The 15,523-nt window shown below is 41.2% G+C and overlaps 1 protein-coding gene across 1 annotated transcript; it reads left to right on the top strand.

Annotated features, from left to right (window-relative positions):
- Positions 1-12,473: 12,473 nt before the first annotated feature.
- KCNF1 (potassium voltage-gated channel modifier subfamily F member 1) lies at positions 12,474-15,033 on the top strand. The gene has a single exon (XM_050315286.1). It carries the CDS (start codon positions 13,199-13,201, stop codon positions 14,660-14,662), a length of 1,464 nt encoding a protein of 487 aa, XP_050171243.1. The 5' UTR covers positions 12,474-13,198; the 3' UTR covers positions 14,663-15,033.
- The last annotated feature ends 490 nt before the right edge of the window (positions 15,034-15,523 follow it).

Below are 15,523 nucleotides of genomic sequence, written 5' to 3' on the forward strand. Positions count from 1 at the left end.
GTCCTTTTTCTAGCAAGGAATTGCTGTATGAAACCCTGTGGTGTGCTTAGGGAATTTATAGTGCTGTAGAAATGCTGAGACTATAACACCTGAATTTTCAGAGAGGATATAGGAAATAAAGCTACATTATTATGTAATGTCTGTGCACCACCAAATTTCCTCCCAAACTACTGTTAAAATGAGAACATACAATCTGAGAAAATAAATAAAACAATTACCAAATAAATGGATGCATATTCTTAGGGAAGAAAAACTTTTCAAGCAAAATCTGGACAAATAAATCTCTTTTCTTCTAACTAACCTTTATTTATTTTTTATTTTTCTACATCACAGACCACTAGGAAATTCACTGCTAATTCCAGATAGAATGAAGTTATTAACCTAATGGTAAGAAGTATATACTTTGTGAAGGATAAAATGTATACTTCATGTTTTTCACTTGCTTGATGAGGTTATTTACAGATCCACAGCAAGAAAACTATTTTGTTCAATTGAAACATCTCACAGATGACAGTAAATATCAAGCTTTACACTTTTAAGAGTAATAAAGCCTTCCAAACGTGACAAAAGAAAGTTCCTTTCCCTAATGCCCACTATGTGTGGGAAGACAGATGAGAGATGTGTGGGAGTAGTGTTTATTTTGGTGATTTTTGCTTCCTCAGGCAGCTGTGACGGCTTTTGCTGAGAGCCTTCAGGGAAGACAGGGAAAAAGAAGATGTACACAGGAGTGATGGATTAGTAGGTGATGGGGAACTCAGAGCTCACCTGTTTTGGAGCCTAGGTGAGGTCAAGGGACATGCACATTAGGCTGATTATTCTTTCTGCCTCTATCATTCTTCTTGCAAGAGGAAATCAATGATTTCATTTTCCTTCTGGGGTAAAGGCTGACTTGTTCCATGAGTGTGCAGAGCAGATGTAGCAATCTGAGACACAGGACCACTGTGCCACAGAATACATGCCCCAATGTTATTTTTTCCTCATTGCAATGACACGAGACATTCCTTTTAAATGTAGAACAGTGGTAAAACAAGAGTCTTCACAGAGTTGGACCCTGCAGAACCAGATCATGAGCCTGGCAATCAGTGTGGCAGGCTGCAATCTCAGGGATACTGTGCTATCTCAGAGGTAACATAAGATGGGTCTTTTCACTTTCATCCTCCTGGAATTTCTAGTGACTCAGGAACTCTAACATGTGTAGTGTCAGTGCTGGGCTTAGGGGTATTTATTCATTCAAATCAGTCTGATGCCAAAGAGCCATTGGAATAATCCATACACCTCCCCTTGCAGACAAACACTTACATGAGTTTTGTTTACAAGCTGAAGAAATGGTTGTTATTTATGTAAAAAATATTACAGGTTACCATGTGGATAAAGGTATTGGCGTATGAATCATAGGGTCATGGAATACCAGGTTGGAAGGGACAAAAAAGATCATCTGGTCCAAACTTCATTGGCAAAAGCATGGTCTGTACAGTGTGGCTCAGCACCCTTTCCAACTGAATCTTAAAATTGTCCAATGTTGGGAAATCCATCACTTCCCTAGGAAGATTATTCCAATGGTTGATTGTTCTCACTGTGAAAAATTTTCCAATAGTGTTTAATTGGAATCTCCCCAGGAGTAACTTGTACCCATTACCCCTTGTCTTTTCCATGTGACCCCCTGGAGAAAAGGAGTCTCCCACTTCTTTGTAATAATAATAATAATGGCCAGTCTTCGCGAGCGAAGATCCGGGGCAGGTCTTTACACCTTCCAGCCTGCGCATTGGATTTTTTAGGTGAGACACAGTGTGCGTGGAACTGAGCCCACCCTTTAATCCTAAGGTTCATCTGCCGGGGCCAAGCGAGCTTGGACGGTGGCAGCGAGGTCCTCAGGACGTAGGTGGGTTGCCTTTAAGGGCTAACGAGCTCCATCTGCCCGATAACAAATACATTAATGTACCAGGTGCTTTAGTATATAGAGGTGTGTCACATGTGAGGTAACTTAATTTTTGTTCTGGCCTTGCAATTGTAACATTTTCATACTGTAAATACCAGGTATTGATGTTGCAGTGCTGCAGTTAGAAACCAGTTGTGGTTGAAGCAGTGAAAGGTTTCTTTTATAAGATTCTAATTCTACTTTTCGTTGCATTGATATCCTGACAAAAAGAAATTATTTTCATTGGTGTTTTACAGATTTTCAGACACTTTTGAGATTGGAGTCCATGCATGGTGGATGGATTGGCTTTGTTACTGTTTGATTAGTGTAAAGAGCACTTTCATTACAGCCCTGGTTCCCCAAAGATTTTATTAAGGACATTCTTACCTTTTGAAAAATGTACTCATGGAGAGGAATTGAAGATGATTCAGGCTTAATAAGATGAGAGGGGCTGTAGAGAAAACAAAGACAACAGCTAGTAAAAATCTGTTTGGAGGATGTTGACTCTTTCTCTTGCCCTAGGGCTGTATGTTCAGAAAGTATCCTTTTCTCTCACAAATCCTGTCTGTCATTTCTAATATCTAAGAAAGGGTCTGGCAAGGAAATGTGAAGAATCTCATGAGTGTTAGAATTACTGGTGTTGTACACTGGAAATAGAACAGATAATTTTTTTGACAGAAGAGATTGAAGTCAGATAAACACAGAGCAGTTAAATTGAAAGTTGCCAAAAATGAAACAAAAAACACTTAATCAAGATACATCCTTATGTTGAAAGCAACTGTTTTCATAACATCAAAATATATTTATCTCTCTTGCTAAAATGTTTAATTGGGATTTGTAATTTCAATTCTTTTTATTTTGGCCTTATGTTGCAATAACAGCATTGTATTTATAACACAATATCAGAATGTAATATTTAGTGTACAGTGTATAAACATTTTCATAATGTTAAATTTCAGTGTTGCTAAACTAAAGATTTGGATGTCCTATATTTAGATTTGTTTGACATATTGAAAGGAAATTTTAAAAATGCAGATTAGTGTTTCCTTCCTCCTGCTTCTCAACAAAATGTCATGGTATCAGAAATTCCTAGAAATATGTTCCGTATTTTGTACAAGTCTAGTTAATAATAATTAATGCTAGTCAGTCTTATCAAGGAAAAAGTAGACTTCAAAAGATAAGTGAGGACTAAACAGTAAATGGTTGATTAGTAAATGATTTGTCACAAGCTCTGAAACAGAAAGCCCAAGCAGACTGTGAGGCGGGGGAGCAGGGTTGTAGTCCTCCAGCTATGTGGTGTCATCATTTACTTCTTCATGCATGTACATCAGGAATTTACTGCAAAACATATACAAACACACAGTACCTGATTTTGCCTTCAGTGCACAGACAATTTAAGATCAAAATGAGGGAAGAAACCAGCAATGTATTGATTAATGATAGATTATTTAGCATATTCATGGTGCTACTGTTACTGTATATCCAGATCTGTTCTCAAATAGCCAAAGGCATACCCCCTACTATGAGACATTGCTAACCACTTTTTAAACCTCAGTCATAAGGTGCAAAGACATTTCCAAATACAGACAATTAATTTCCTTACTATACATATTTGTATGTATAAGATCTAATAATTATGTATCCTGGCCACATTTATGGGGATGTTTGCAGCCAGTACCTAACCTCAAATGTATGATAGTATCCCTGCTTACTGTAAAATAAAGGAAATCTGATTAGAGATTTGAGCTATTTTTTATAAGACTAGCTATCTTTGATGAGACCAGCTAAATACGGGAGTATTTAGCATGATTAGGATAAGATTTTAGATTTGAATAGCAGGAGGCATCATGGTTTCTACTCTAATCTTTATTGCAATCACCAACTTTCTGTCAGAACAGGAAATTTTCTGCTGATCTGTGGGACGTGTCCCAGTGACCTGTGGCAAAGTGTGACTGTGGATGTCCCAGCCAGGGGAATGGTTCCTCTTCCTGGTGGTTCAGTTACTGCATAGTCTCAATAACAGTGCACAGAAGCCTAAAGAAAAGATTACAGAGGACTGGGCAGTTAAAAATGGGTATAGAGTATATTGGATATGTTTTCCATTAAGGGAAGCCGTAACATTGCTGTCATAGGCAGGGACTTTTTTTCAAGGTCATCCAAGAAAAGTCAGAGGGTGCTTGAAATTCTCCCATCAGGAGAAGTGAGGAGCTCCTGCCTGTCCTGAGATTAACCTGTGCTAATCACAGCAGCAATTTGCAGTGAAGCTTGACAAAAGCGATGAAGTCCTCGTTACTCATCAGGACAGAACAATTGAAAATGCCAGAGAATAGTAATAAAGAAAGGTCTCAGCAGCAGCACTTCCCATTCATCACTGAACTTTCTTTCATCTCCTCAGCCTTTTATTTTTGCTCAATGGGATATCTTGGGTTCTGCAGTCTTGTCTTTGAGGACACCACCGGTGAGTACAATGGATCTCTGTTGTACGTATCGCATTGTTCAAACGGGGTTTATGACTCTACCCTGAACAAAGTGAATTAGTATGCAAGATGTCAATAGTATGTTAAACAGCACATAGTAATGAAAGGCATTCAATTTAGTAATGTTAAATGCAATCTTAACTGAGCAGAACTGATTATTTTATAAAACAGAATGGATAAAAGGCTTGACTCATCCATTGTCTAGACAAATCACTTAGAAATATGTGGGTTAGCTTTAGAGCCACTCAGACAATGTAAAAGCTTATTTGTAATCTGTTTGTCAAATTAAAAATGTTTTATGATTTGACTCCTTTGTAAGCTATTAAACAATATGATGTGTTGCCAGACAGCTTAAGATAAGTAGCAAGAAGTCAAAAGACTTGCCCAATGGCAGAAAACAGATTCAGAGTAGGGCCAGGAAATTATTTCTGACACATCATTTGTCCTCCAGAAAATGTAGTTTTCATTGACTTCAAACTCTTTGTAAATTTGACTCAAATTCAGCAAACATTTTTGCTAAGCAAAGCTAAAGAACACAATAAAAAAGATGTTGAAAGCAGTTTGTCAAAGTAGGGTCATACAGAGGTTTGGACTTCTTTTTTCAAAGGCAGCAAGAGTAAGAACATGATCACAAATTTGCATGCTTTAATGTTTCCACTCTATGCTGGTTGTGCAAGCAGGGTGCTGCCAGGAAACACCAGATCCTCCAGTCCCTGACTGCTTTCCTGGCCACAGGCAGGTCTGCAATCATCACCTCTCCACAGGAGATGAAGGGAGCAAGCCCAGAGAGCCTGCAGGCTGTGGGAGGCAGGTGTCAGCGAGGTGCTCCAGGGCATCATGACACAGCCCTCAGTCCTGCAGGATTTAATGAACTCAAATGTCCAGAGGATTTCTCCATGGGTACGATAATTTCATAATTGTGAAAATTGAACTCTGCCCCTGCTTCTGCCTACGCACCTTCCTCTCTTTATCCAGTACCACTCACTGAAAGAACGAAAATTATAGCTGTACATACAAGGGCCTGTGAGAATTGCAGGCTTTGCTAAAGCCTATATTTTCCTCTGTGCTAGGATGAATGAAAGTATTTTATTTTTTATTCTTTTTCAGCACACTGATGAAATGTTTTCTGTGGGTATTTTCCAACAGGTTTTTTTACAGCTTTTTCACACTAGAAAATATTACATATATTTTCCTCTTCTTTGAGCACACATATACAACTACCTTTGACCATGTTTACTATGAATTACATTATTATATTCCTTATTTTGGTAAGTTCATATAAAAAGATCTTCAATTGGGAAATGGTACACACTGCTACACATGCTCCTCTTTCAAAGAATTACGAACAACAGCTCAGCTTGTACAGGGTATTATTAATAGCTATTCTAACCCCAAGCACAGTAGAGGGCTGCAGTGTTGAATTTTTTAAAAGAAAACACATAATAACACATTAAAAATCTCTCCCCTGGCAGTCTTAGAAACTGGCTTTGTGTCTTGGCTACTGAAATTTAGCAGACAGTCTGCTCATGGCACCTCCCTCTCTGCTGCCATGGTCTTAGTCTTTCCTTCAAACAATTATTGGTAATGATATCATTTGGTAGAGATGAGAATGTTCACCTTTGGGAAGACCAGCCCCATCATTTCACTACTGCCACCACCAAGACCCTCTTACACTCACCCCAGTATGTTTACATTTCTTCCCTCACTCAAGGTGGTGAGGCAGCTCCAGGGATGCTGCCATGCAGCAGCACCAGTGCATCGTGGGTCCTGCAAGAAATTAGGTACAGCAAGTCATGATAAAAGCCAACAGTGGGATTGCAGATGCAAACACTTGGAGCTGGGAACTGCCAGGGCTGAGGTCACCCATGCAAACTGCGTTCAGCCACCTCGTGCTTATTCATTATGATACATCCCCTAATTACATGTGCGCATGCAATTTTTTGGACCTTTGCCATACTCAATGTACAGGCAATTCTTAATTTTTAAGTCATTGGCTGCAATTGTAACAAGTCTTGTCACCTCATTTTTCTCTTTTCTTTGTACATGCAACAACATTCAAAGCTTTTGATGTCAGTGTTTAAAACCAGGAAGCAGAATTCTAATCCTTCCTCAAAACACAGTGATTCTGTAAACAAGACAAGGTACTTAAAACTTTTACAGTATCTCCAAGTCTCATCCTATTCATGTCCCACTGATATGCTTAATTTGAACCCAGGTATTAGCTGCTTACAGTGGAGACAGCACCTTATTTATTTAAGGTCATTTACAATAAATCAGAGATTTGTCTCTTCTCCTGAGTGGTCACTTAAGGCAGGTTTAATAGTAAGGGAAAATAGACTCATTAATATCAAATGGAAAGAAAGGCAAATTGAAATTTACAGTAAGCTATTACTAGCCCTTTAATAAGATATTAATTAGAAGATTTGATAAAATAAATTGAATGAATATGTATAAATGTTCAACTTGAAAAAAGAACCAAAGTAGCTAAGAGAGGAAAAAAAACTGGGAAAAGACTTGTTTGATCTTAAATAATGCCATGGAGATATACATGAATATGCTGGAGACAGAGACACATGATGCCCCAAAAGGTGCATTGAAAACTGCTCAGAGATCAGTTTTGAGTCTTTAAGCAGCAAAAGGTATTTATTTTAAGAGCAACATTGGGGGCTAGCCAACTCGTGCTGGATAAAACTAGCCCAAAGTCGTCAGTGTAAAGTCAGGTATTTATACAGTTTTTCTAAGAGATTACGTCATTTCTACATGCATATTCATATTATTGCAACATTTCATTCATTCATAATATTCATAGCAGGCGGAGCCTCGGCGGAGTCTGGGCAGAGTTGTCCTTTTGACATGCTGTTTCGGAGGTCGTTCCTGTTTCTTCATCCTCAAGGGGTCTCATTCCAGAAGTCTTCCTTGCTTTGAACTTTTCAACTTTCTTAGTTGGCTGTCTTCCTGATGGTGAATTTTGCAAGATTTTGGACTCACGCCCTGATTTCGCCCCTTATCTCCTAAGGAACCCTTCCTTATGTCTATTTAGGTATATGTGTTAGCATTTTTCGTGTTCTTTATTTCTCTGTGTTCTTACTTTATGTTCTTTGTGTTAGTGTGTTAGCATTCTTTGGCCAGGTGTTATCTTTCACTAGCCTTGAATTCTGGTTCCTTTAGTTCTTTACCCAGAGCTTGCATTCTGAGTTAACTCCTTCAGGGCCCTGCTCTGTTTCACACATAAACCCAATTTGCAAGGTGAAGGTGTGTGGTGTAGTCTAGATACCCACCTCAGTTAAGACATTTCATTACCTCTTGCTTGTAACAGATCAAGCTAAAGGAAGCCCAGTGTATTGAGAAACATCATACAAAGCATGAAGATGTATTTAAATGTAGAGAATTTGTTTCACTCACTTTGCATTTGATGGACCCTTCTTTTCCCATATCAAGGGATTTAAAAGACTCATCTGTTGCCAGAAATAGCAGCAGTGGGCTATGGACATGTTTTGTGTCGAGGCTCAGACTCCCGCCAGTAGCTCGTGGCTACAGACACAAGACATCCATCAGTGCTGGGACCATGAGCTGCTACCGTGGCATCACGAAGGTTTCCTGCAGACGATCAGTGCCCACAACACTCTTCTCCCACACACTCAGGCATTACAGTCCATGAGAGCAAGTCATGCACTGTTGTCCTGCAGATGCACTGGGGAGATGCATGGGCCTGGTACCGGTGCTGTGGCAGTGCCCCCTGTCCATGCTGGAAACCACAGCACCCGTGAGAATGCAATCCCATGTTTTCTTGATGTGTCAAATCAGACAGCTTTATTGCAGAGCACGTTATAAGGATAAAAGAAGGTGTGATTTGAAAATGGATTTGCAATATAGAGCTATAAATGATAAACCAGCATATTGCAGTAGCTGGATTAATTTTCCGAAGAGAGTGTGATGGATCTTTCAATAAGGTTGCTGCACTAACCACTAGAATCCACCTTATATCTGGAAACCCTAAAAGATTCTTACAGCAAAATCTTTCCTGCACCTCTTACTAAGTCTGGCTATAAAGCAGTCTGAGGAGCTGCTCTGGATGACATCCTCTTTCTGAAATCTAGAATGAAGAAAAGAAAAAAATCCAAAATCAAGGATTTTTCCACTGAAATGAGTCAGTCATGGAGCCCCAGCACCTGATGGCAGCTCCCACCCATTGGCTCCAGTGGGACCCTTCCTGCTGGCACATTCTGGAGTCCTTGCACCAGGAAGCCCCCATCCCTGTCCCCAGTTCATCACTTCCTGTTTTTCCAGATTATCTGCCTCCCATTTCTTGTGATTGGCAGTAAGTAATTACGTGGTGCTTTTTCCACACAGAGCCTTGTGCTATCAGCTGATGAAGCAGTACCATGCAGCTGGCTGAAAGCTTTATCCACACAGTGCCTCAGGGAAAGGAGGAATAAGATATTCCCATTCTCCTTCCTCCTTTAGGTCTCTGACTTCTCTATAGTACGTTTTGATCACATGCTCCTGTCTTGAGTAGATCTCCATAGTCTGCATCTAGCTGAAAATAAATTGTGTGTTAGATGCTGAGGTCTCTCGCTGGATCCATCACAGGTTCAGTATTGCGAGTGTCATCTAAAACCCAAATATGACACAGCAGAAATGTGTGTGTGTGTGGTTATACTGAGTATGACGAGATTTACATGTGCCCAGGGATGTCTGTAGGCACTGAGGCCAACTGACAACTCATCTCCTTCTAGTTTAAGAAGTCATTTTAATCTCCACTATTGATGCTGCTTTCAAATAGCCTATTTGAAATGGTCTCTGATGTCCACATGAGGGCTGGACCATTTTAGCTGGTCAGTGTGGGCTGGACCTGTGTCAGACATGCTCTAGCTATTTCTTGCTTGGACGGTCATAATCAAGTCCTCACGTTTTCTTGAGCTTACCTGTGTAGACACAGCACTAAACACTTTCTTGATTTGGAAGGATGGAGAGGTCAGATGGTCCCAGGCACTGCAGTCAGGGTCTGACTGCATCACAGCCTGCTTGCAGAGAGGTTGTCCAAGTCCTGCCTCTGCACTAAACACCCCTCCTCATGTGGAATCCAACCGTATCTCCCTAGGTGTGGCTCCTAACCCATTCACAGTCCTTTGTGCACCACTACTGCCCATAGCTGTGTGGGGAGCAGCTGGGTGCGTCAGACAGGAGGGCAGAGGTGTTGGCTGGGACTCAGGAGCAAGGTATGAGCCAGTGTACAGCTCAAGAGGAGCAGCCTGTCTTCGCAGACTGGCACAGAGCTACCCAGGGGTGAATGTCCTTTCCCAAAATGTGGCCAGTGAGGGAGCCAGACTTTCAGCGCCAGCATCCTCTGCGCACTGCTGCCAGTACAGGTCCCCAGGTGCTGGACTGTGGGTGCTCTGTGACACCCATGTCCCTCACGTGGAGCCCAGTGCCACTGGGGAGCCATATTCAAGCTCCACCTATATCTTGTGGACCAAGCCCTTGTTGGGGTTCAAGCACACCAGGGAGATGCTGTGTCCCTGCTGGGGCTGAGCCTGGATTTGGTGGGGTTGCCCAGCAACCCAGGAGTCCTCTCGGGCTTCAGGGCTTGATGTCCAGCTGAGCCTCCTCCTCCCTGAAGGATCCTGTCTGAACCACAGCCAAAATTTAACACCACTGTCAGCTCAAATGCACATTGTTCTCTGAGCCAAAGCGCCGACACAGAAAAAAACCCTCTGTGTTTCTTTTTGGGTCTGTAAGAATTCAGTTGCCAGCACACATTGCTTCCAGCAGACACAAAACACAGCTTGACCTGTTTGGCCTTATCAGGTAAATCAACAGAACTTGAATTTAGAAGCCCTAATAATTGCAGGAAACTGGTCATAAATTAATTACAAGGCAACAATTATCTATTGAAATTTTTAGATTAGAGAAGCTCTCTTTTCATGGGTGACAAATGAATTAGAGAAATAAATTATTTACTGCAAATTATCATTCTGCTCCTATTGTTTGCTGTTCTACGATATGTCTGATACAAAATATTCATCAAGTAAGCTTGTGCCACTCTTTTCAGCTACAAAAACAATGTTTTAATTTAATTATGATTTTCCCTGACCATTCTTTGGATCATTTACATTTGCCCAAGTGGTTTTAAAATGCTGCCAGATCTCTAACATTTCACAGGCACACTGAAAGGTGTAAAGAACTCTGAAAAAGCGCAAGACAAGGGAGAATAAAGCACAAGGATTTTAGCAGCCACACTAAGTAAAGTCTTTATAAGGACGGATCTGGCATTTCAAAAATAGTTTCTTCCCAACCTTTTGAGAATGTGCTGAGATTTATCATTTGAGAGGAGCTGATTTCACCTTTCAAGCTGAACAATGTATGTACTAATCCTGTGTGCCTATTTTGTAGGGTTTTTTTCAGTAAAATGGTGCGGGGGGAAAAAACCTTTTTGGAAACAGAGGTGGTGCTTTCTGTGTCGGTCATGCTGGACTCTACATTGATTTCTTATCACTACGTAGAGAAAAATCAAAAGGTCACTGGAATGAATCATTGATCAAAGAGAGTAGGATCTGAGATGGTTAAATCTGAGGATTTACATCCAAAGAACCTGTTTCCCTGTTCTGATGCAGCCTGATGAAATTTGAAACCTAACTTTCCTGGAGCTCAGTTTTGTTTTGTTAGGATCAGATACTCAGTAATCCAATCGGTATTTTTTTCCACGCAAACATGTCACTACTATTGGTATCTTAATATTTATTTTGCTAAAATCAAGCTAAACCGTTCATGTTAATGAGCAGGAAAGCCCTAAGTGGATAATTGTTTATTGATGAACCCACAAAACAGGGGGTTTCCAGTTCTCCAAGGTATTGCTCTTGTCCCAAGAAGCTTGCAAGTTTCGGTAAACTTATATGTGCCTGGAAAACAGTTCAAGGGACATCTTGTATTACACCAACACTATGCAGCGCCCTCAGGAGCACACGAAGGTGACACTAGCCTCCAGAGATTGTGTGACTCAGGTGTAAAAGATATCACCCTTTTCCTGGGACCTGATATTACCCCTTCCTGGGTATGTGATGTATGTGCATACTCCAAATGAGGTCTGGTGCACTCTTACTAATCACCCATAAGCTTCTGGCAAGAGAGTGGAACAGGAGCACTGTATACTCAGCAGGATCCCCCTCACTGTGTGACACAAGCATGAGGACAGTGGGCACATCACATATCTCGCCTTTCTCCCAGGATGGACACAAGCCTAGAGAAGCAAACTGTCAGTTGGGTTTGTTGCTCTCTATTCCCCTCCACTGAGAAGCTTTTCAGAAACCAGTAAATTGAAAAATATCATTCTGTGGTGGCCAGAAACAGTTAAATTATGAACTGTAGGTTTTGGTGGATGCACTAAAATGAACTGTAGAGTCAGGTTTAAGAATTTAAGAGCAGGGTGGTAGGCCTTCCTGCATGTAAGGGTCTGGGAAACAGATGTCCATCAGATCCTGGAATTTGGAGAAAACTAAGCTAAAATTAAATGCTTGTTATTCTACTTTTGCTTTTTAAGTGCTGGATGTAGTACAAAACACTGTTTTTGGTAAACAGCATGCCCTGAGAAATCATCATAGACGTAAATTACTGAAACCTTTCTCAGGCGCAGTTGACTGCAGATCAGGGAAACATTGCTAAAACTGAGGACCCACAGCACTGGGGAATGTGCACAGAGTACAGGGGCAAATTTGCTCCACAGCTGCAACCAAAACTTCATGGTGTCTGCCCCTTTTGCAATGACACCAGTGCAAATCTACATTAACTCAATGTCCTGACACAGGACAGAGACGGTCCAGAGTTTCTCCAGTCCCACTGAGAGCAAAATTTATACCGTATATTTATTCCCAATACACAGTATTACTTCTGGTTTCTGCCACGAGGAATCAGTGTTTGTGTGTCTTTCTGCAGCTCTGAATGACTTTATACACAGTTATGCTTTGCATTAGGTTTTTTAAAAATGTTTTTAAAACTCAGTAAAGTTCCTGGTAGGATAGAAACACATTATTGTACTGTTTGGCAGGCGTATATAAAGCTGAGATGTGCTTTCTGTGCCGCTGATGCTTTGCTGGGTTTCACCAGGAGAGGGTAGAGTTTGGAAAGGACTCCTGGCAGCCTAGGCTCCCTATTGTGCTGAGAAACAGCGAAGGGAAAACAAGCACAAGTTTCTCCTCTGCATGCTTGCACCGACCGACTATGTGCAAGAGTCAGCAGATGAACTCTGGAAGACCTTAAAGTAAACAGAGAACGGAAAGAGAAACAAAATTCAAACGCAGCTTTCTAGGGAAATCTGTGGAATCGAAGGGAGAAGCCGTGGCAGTTTCTGTGGACTCACCACACCGACTGTCACTCTGAGAACTGTCACTCACTGCACGTTGCATTAATCAGAGCTCAGGATTTATTTCTCTGCCGTGACTTCCAAGCTGTGAATAGATATCACTTTTAGAGAGAGAATGGGACCTGAAAAGACTCTCGAGCACTGAACAGAGTGGTGAGTTTTACTAAATGGTTTCTTCTCTTTCCAGTCTGCTGGAGCTTTCTAACATCCTGCTTGCAGGCACAGTAGCCCGATGACTTGTCTTTTCCGTGCAGCTTGTTGCATACCTCACACAGCTTTTCCGACTGCAGGTTTCTATCTATAACCTTTCCCGCCACGACTCCAGGTCAGTTTGGTGACATTTGTAGTAGAGCTGGCTCAGTGCTGATTTGCTTTCATGAGAGATTAAAACCACAAAGCTGTGAAACCAAACAAGGGGCTAAAAATCCAATAAAATCAAATACAACTAAAATGGCAGGTGACTCTACGTTTCCAGATGCGGAGATTGATGGATCAGAAAAAAGTGAAGAAATGGAGATTGTAGTCAATGTCGGTGGAGTAAGGCAGGTGTTCTACGGAGATAACCTGAATCAATACCCAGAAACACGGCTGGCAGAGCTGATCAATTGTTTATCTGGGGGATACGATAGCATATTCTCCCTCTGTGATGACTATGATCCTGGAAAGAGAGAGTTTTACTTTGACAGAGACCCAGATGCTTTCAAATGCATTATTGACGTATATTACTTTGGGGAAATTCATATGAAGAAGGGAATATGCCCCATATGTTTCAAGAATGAAATGGAATTTTGGAAAGTGGATCTGAAATTTCTGGATGACTGCTGCAAAACTCATCTAAGTGAAAAAAAGGAGGAACTGGAAGAAATAGCCCGAAGGGTGCAACTTATTCTGGACGACTTGGGAGTAGATGCCTCAGAAAGTCGCTGGAAAAGGTGCCAAAAATGCATCTGGAAATTTCTGGAGAAGCCAGAATCATCCTATCCAGCTAGAGTGGTTGCTGTTCTGTCCTTTCTGTTTATTTTGATCTCCTCTGTCGTGATGTGTGTCGGGACCATCCCAGATTTGCAGGTCGTAGATGCAGAGGGGAACCGTATGGAACACCCAACCCTGGACAGCATAGAGACAGCCTGCATAGGCTGGTTCACCATGGAGTATGTGCTGAGGCTGATCTCCTCTCCCAACAAACTCCACTTTGCCCTTTCTTTTATGAACATTGTTGATGTGCTAGCAATACTTCCTTTCTATGTCAGCCTGACCTTGACCCACCTAGGAGCCAAGCTGATGGAGCTGAGCAATGTTCAGCAGGCCGTCCAGGCGCTGCGCATCATGAGGATCGCAAGGATTTTCAAGCTTGCACGGCACTCCTCAGGGCTCCAGACCCTAACCTATGCCCTGAAACGCAGCTTTAAGGAGCTCGGGCTGCTCCTCATGTACTTAGCTGTTGGTATCTTTGTCTTTTCTGCCCTAGGTTATACCATGGAGCAAAGTCACCCTGAAACTTTGTTTAAAAGCATCCCTCAGTCATTTTGGTGGGCAATCATTACCATGACCACAGTTGGATATGGAGACATATATCCTAAAACAACACTAGGAAAACTGAATGCTGCCATCAGTTTTCTTTGTGGGGTGATAGCAATCGCCCTTCCCATCCACCCAATCATTAACAACTTTGTCAGGTATTATAACAAGCAGAGAGTTTTAGAAACAGCTGCCAAGCATGAATTGGAGCTGATGGAGCTAAACTCAGCCGAGGGGAAAGCCGCAGGCTCCAAAAGTGAACTAGAGGATCTTTCAAGGGAAGGCAAGGAGGGTCCTTTTTATAGCAGCCGGCTAAAAGTCTCCCACAGTGACACCTTTATTCATCTGCTGTCAGAAGAGAAACACTATAGGACCAGACTTCAAAGCTGCAAATAAACTGTGAACTGTTGTCAGCGCTAAGCTACAGATCGGGACAACCTGGCAATCAGCTACTGAAGAGAGCTGCAGTTCTGTCAGAGTTGGGAGGGAGCACTGCTTTGCTTTTCCAACATGAATATAAACTAACCCCATGGCATCTCCATCAACAGTTGGTAAGACTTTGCCATTATTATCCCAAATAAAATAGTAGGACTCCATTGAGATCAGACTGCTTATATTGAATATGTTCTGACAAAAGCCATTTGTAACCATTTCAGAGACTGAAAAGTCCTTCCCCATCGGTAAATGTTCAATGACCTGAATGTGCAGCATCGCCACATCAGAACTCTGTACCTGTGACAATAAAGAGCAGCATCGCACAGATTGTGTCTTCCAGGCTCTCTTCAATGCCTTTGCATCTAGCAGAACTGCTCCTTAAAAAAATTAAAACAGCCTCTCACTTGAATTAGATTCAGGCTTACAGCAAAATGTTACAAGCAGTTTCAGCCTAGAGATATTGAAAGTATCAGCATAAGCTGCATGCAGAATATTAGAGTGAATAAATGGTCTTGTTTTTGTAAAATGTAATTTGGGGTCAACTTTTTGAATAGGTCTCTGTTCCTCTTTCCAGAAAAAATGTAATTTTCAATGAGACATGAAGCTATAGTTTGAGCAGAGATGCAGAAAAGAATCAATGTATTTTAAGGAGCAAATCTAAAAATATTTGTTCTAGCTTTTAATTACAGTATGATTTATATATCAAGAATGTTTCAGGAAGGATTTATAATCAAGTAATTTAATTCATGGTATATTTAATTTACTATTAAAGCAAAGGAAGTTTATAGGGGAGTTAAATTGAGTGTTTCTAAAAAAGAAACT

This window comes from Myiozetetes cayanensis, unplaced genomic scaffold (assembly GCF_022539395.1).
Source record: "Myiozetetes cayanensis isolate MyiCay16 unplaced genomic scaffold, myiCay2020 scf2-11, whole genome shotgun sequence".
NCBI lineage: Eukaryota > Metazoa > Chordata > Aves > Passeriformes > Tyrannidae > Myiozetetes > Myiozetetes cayanensis.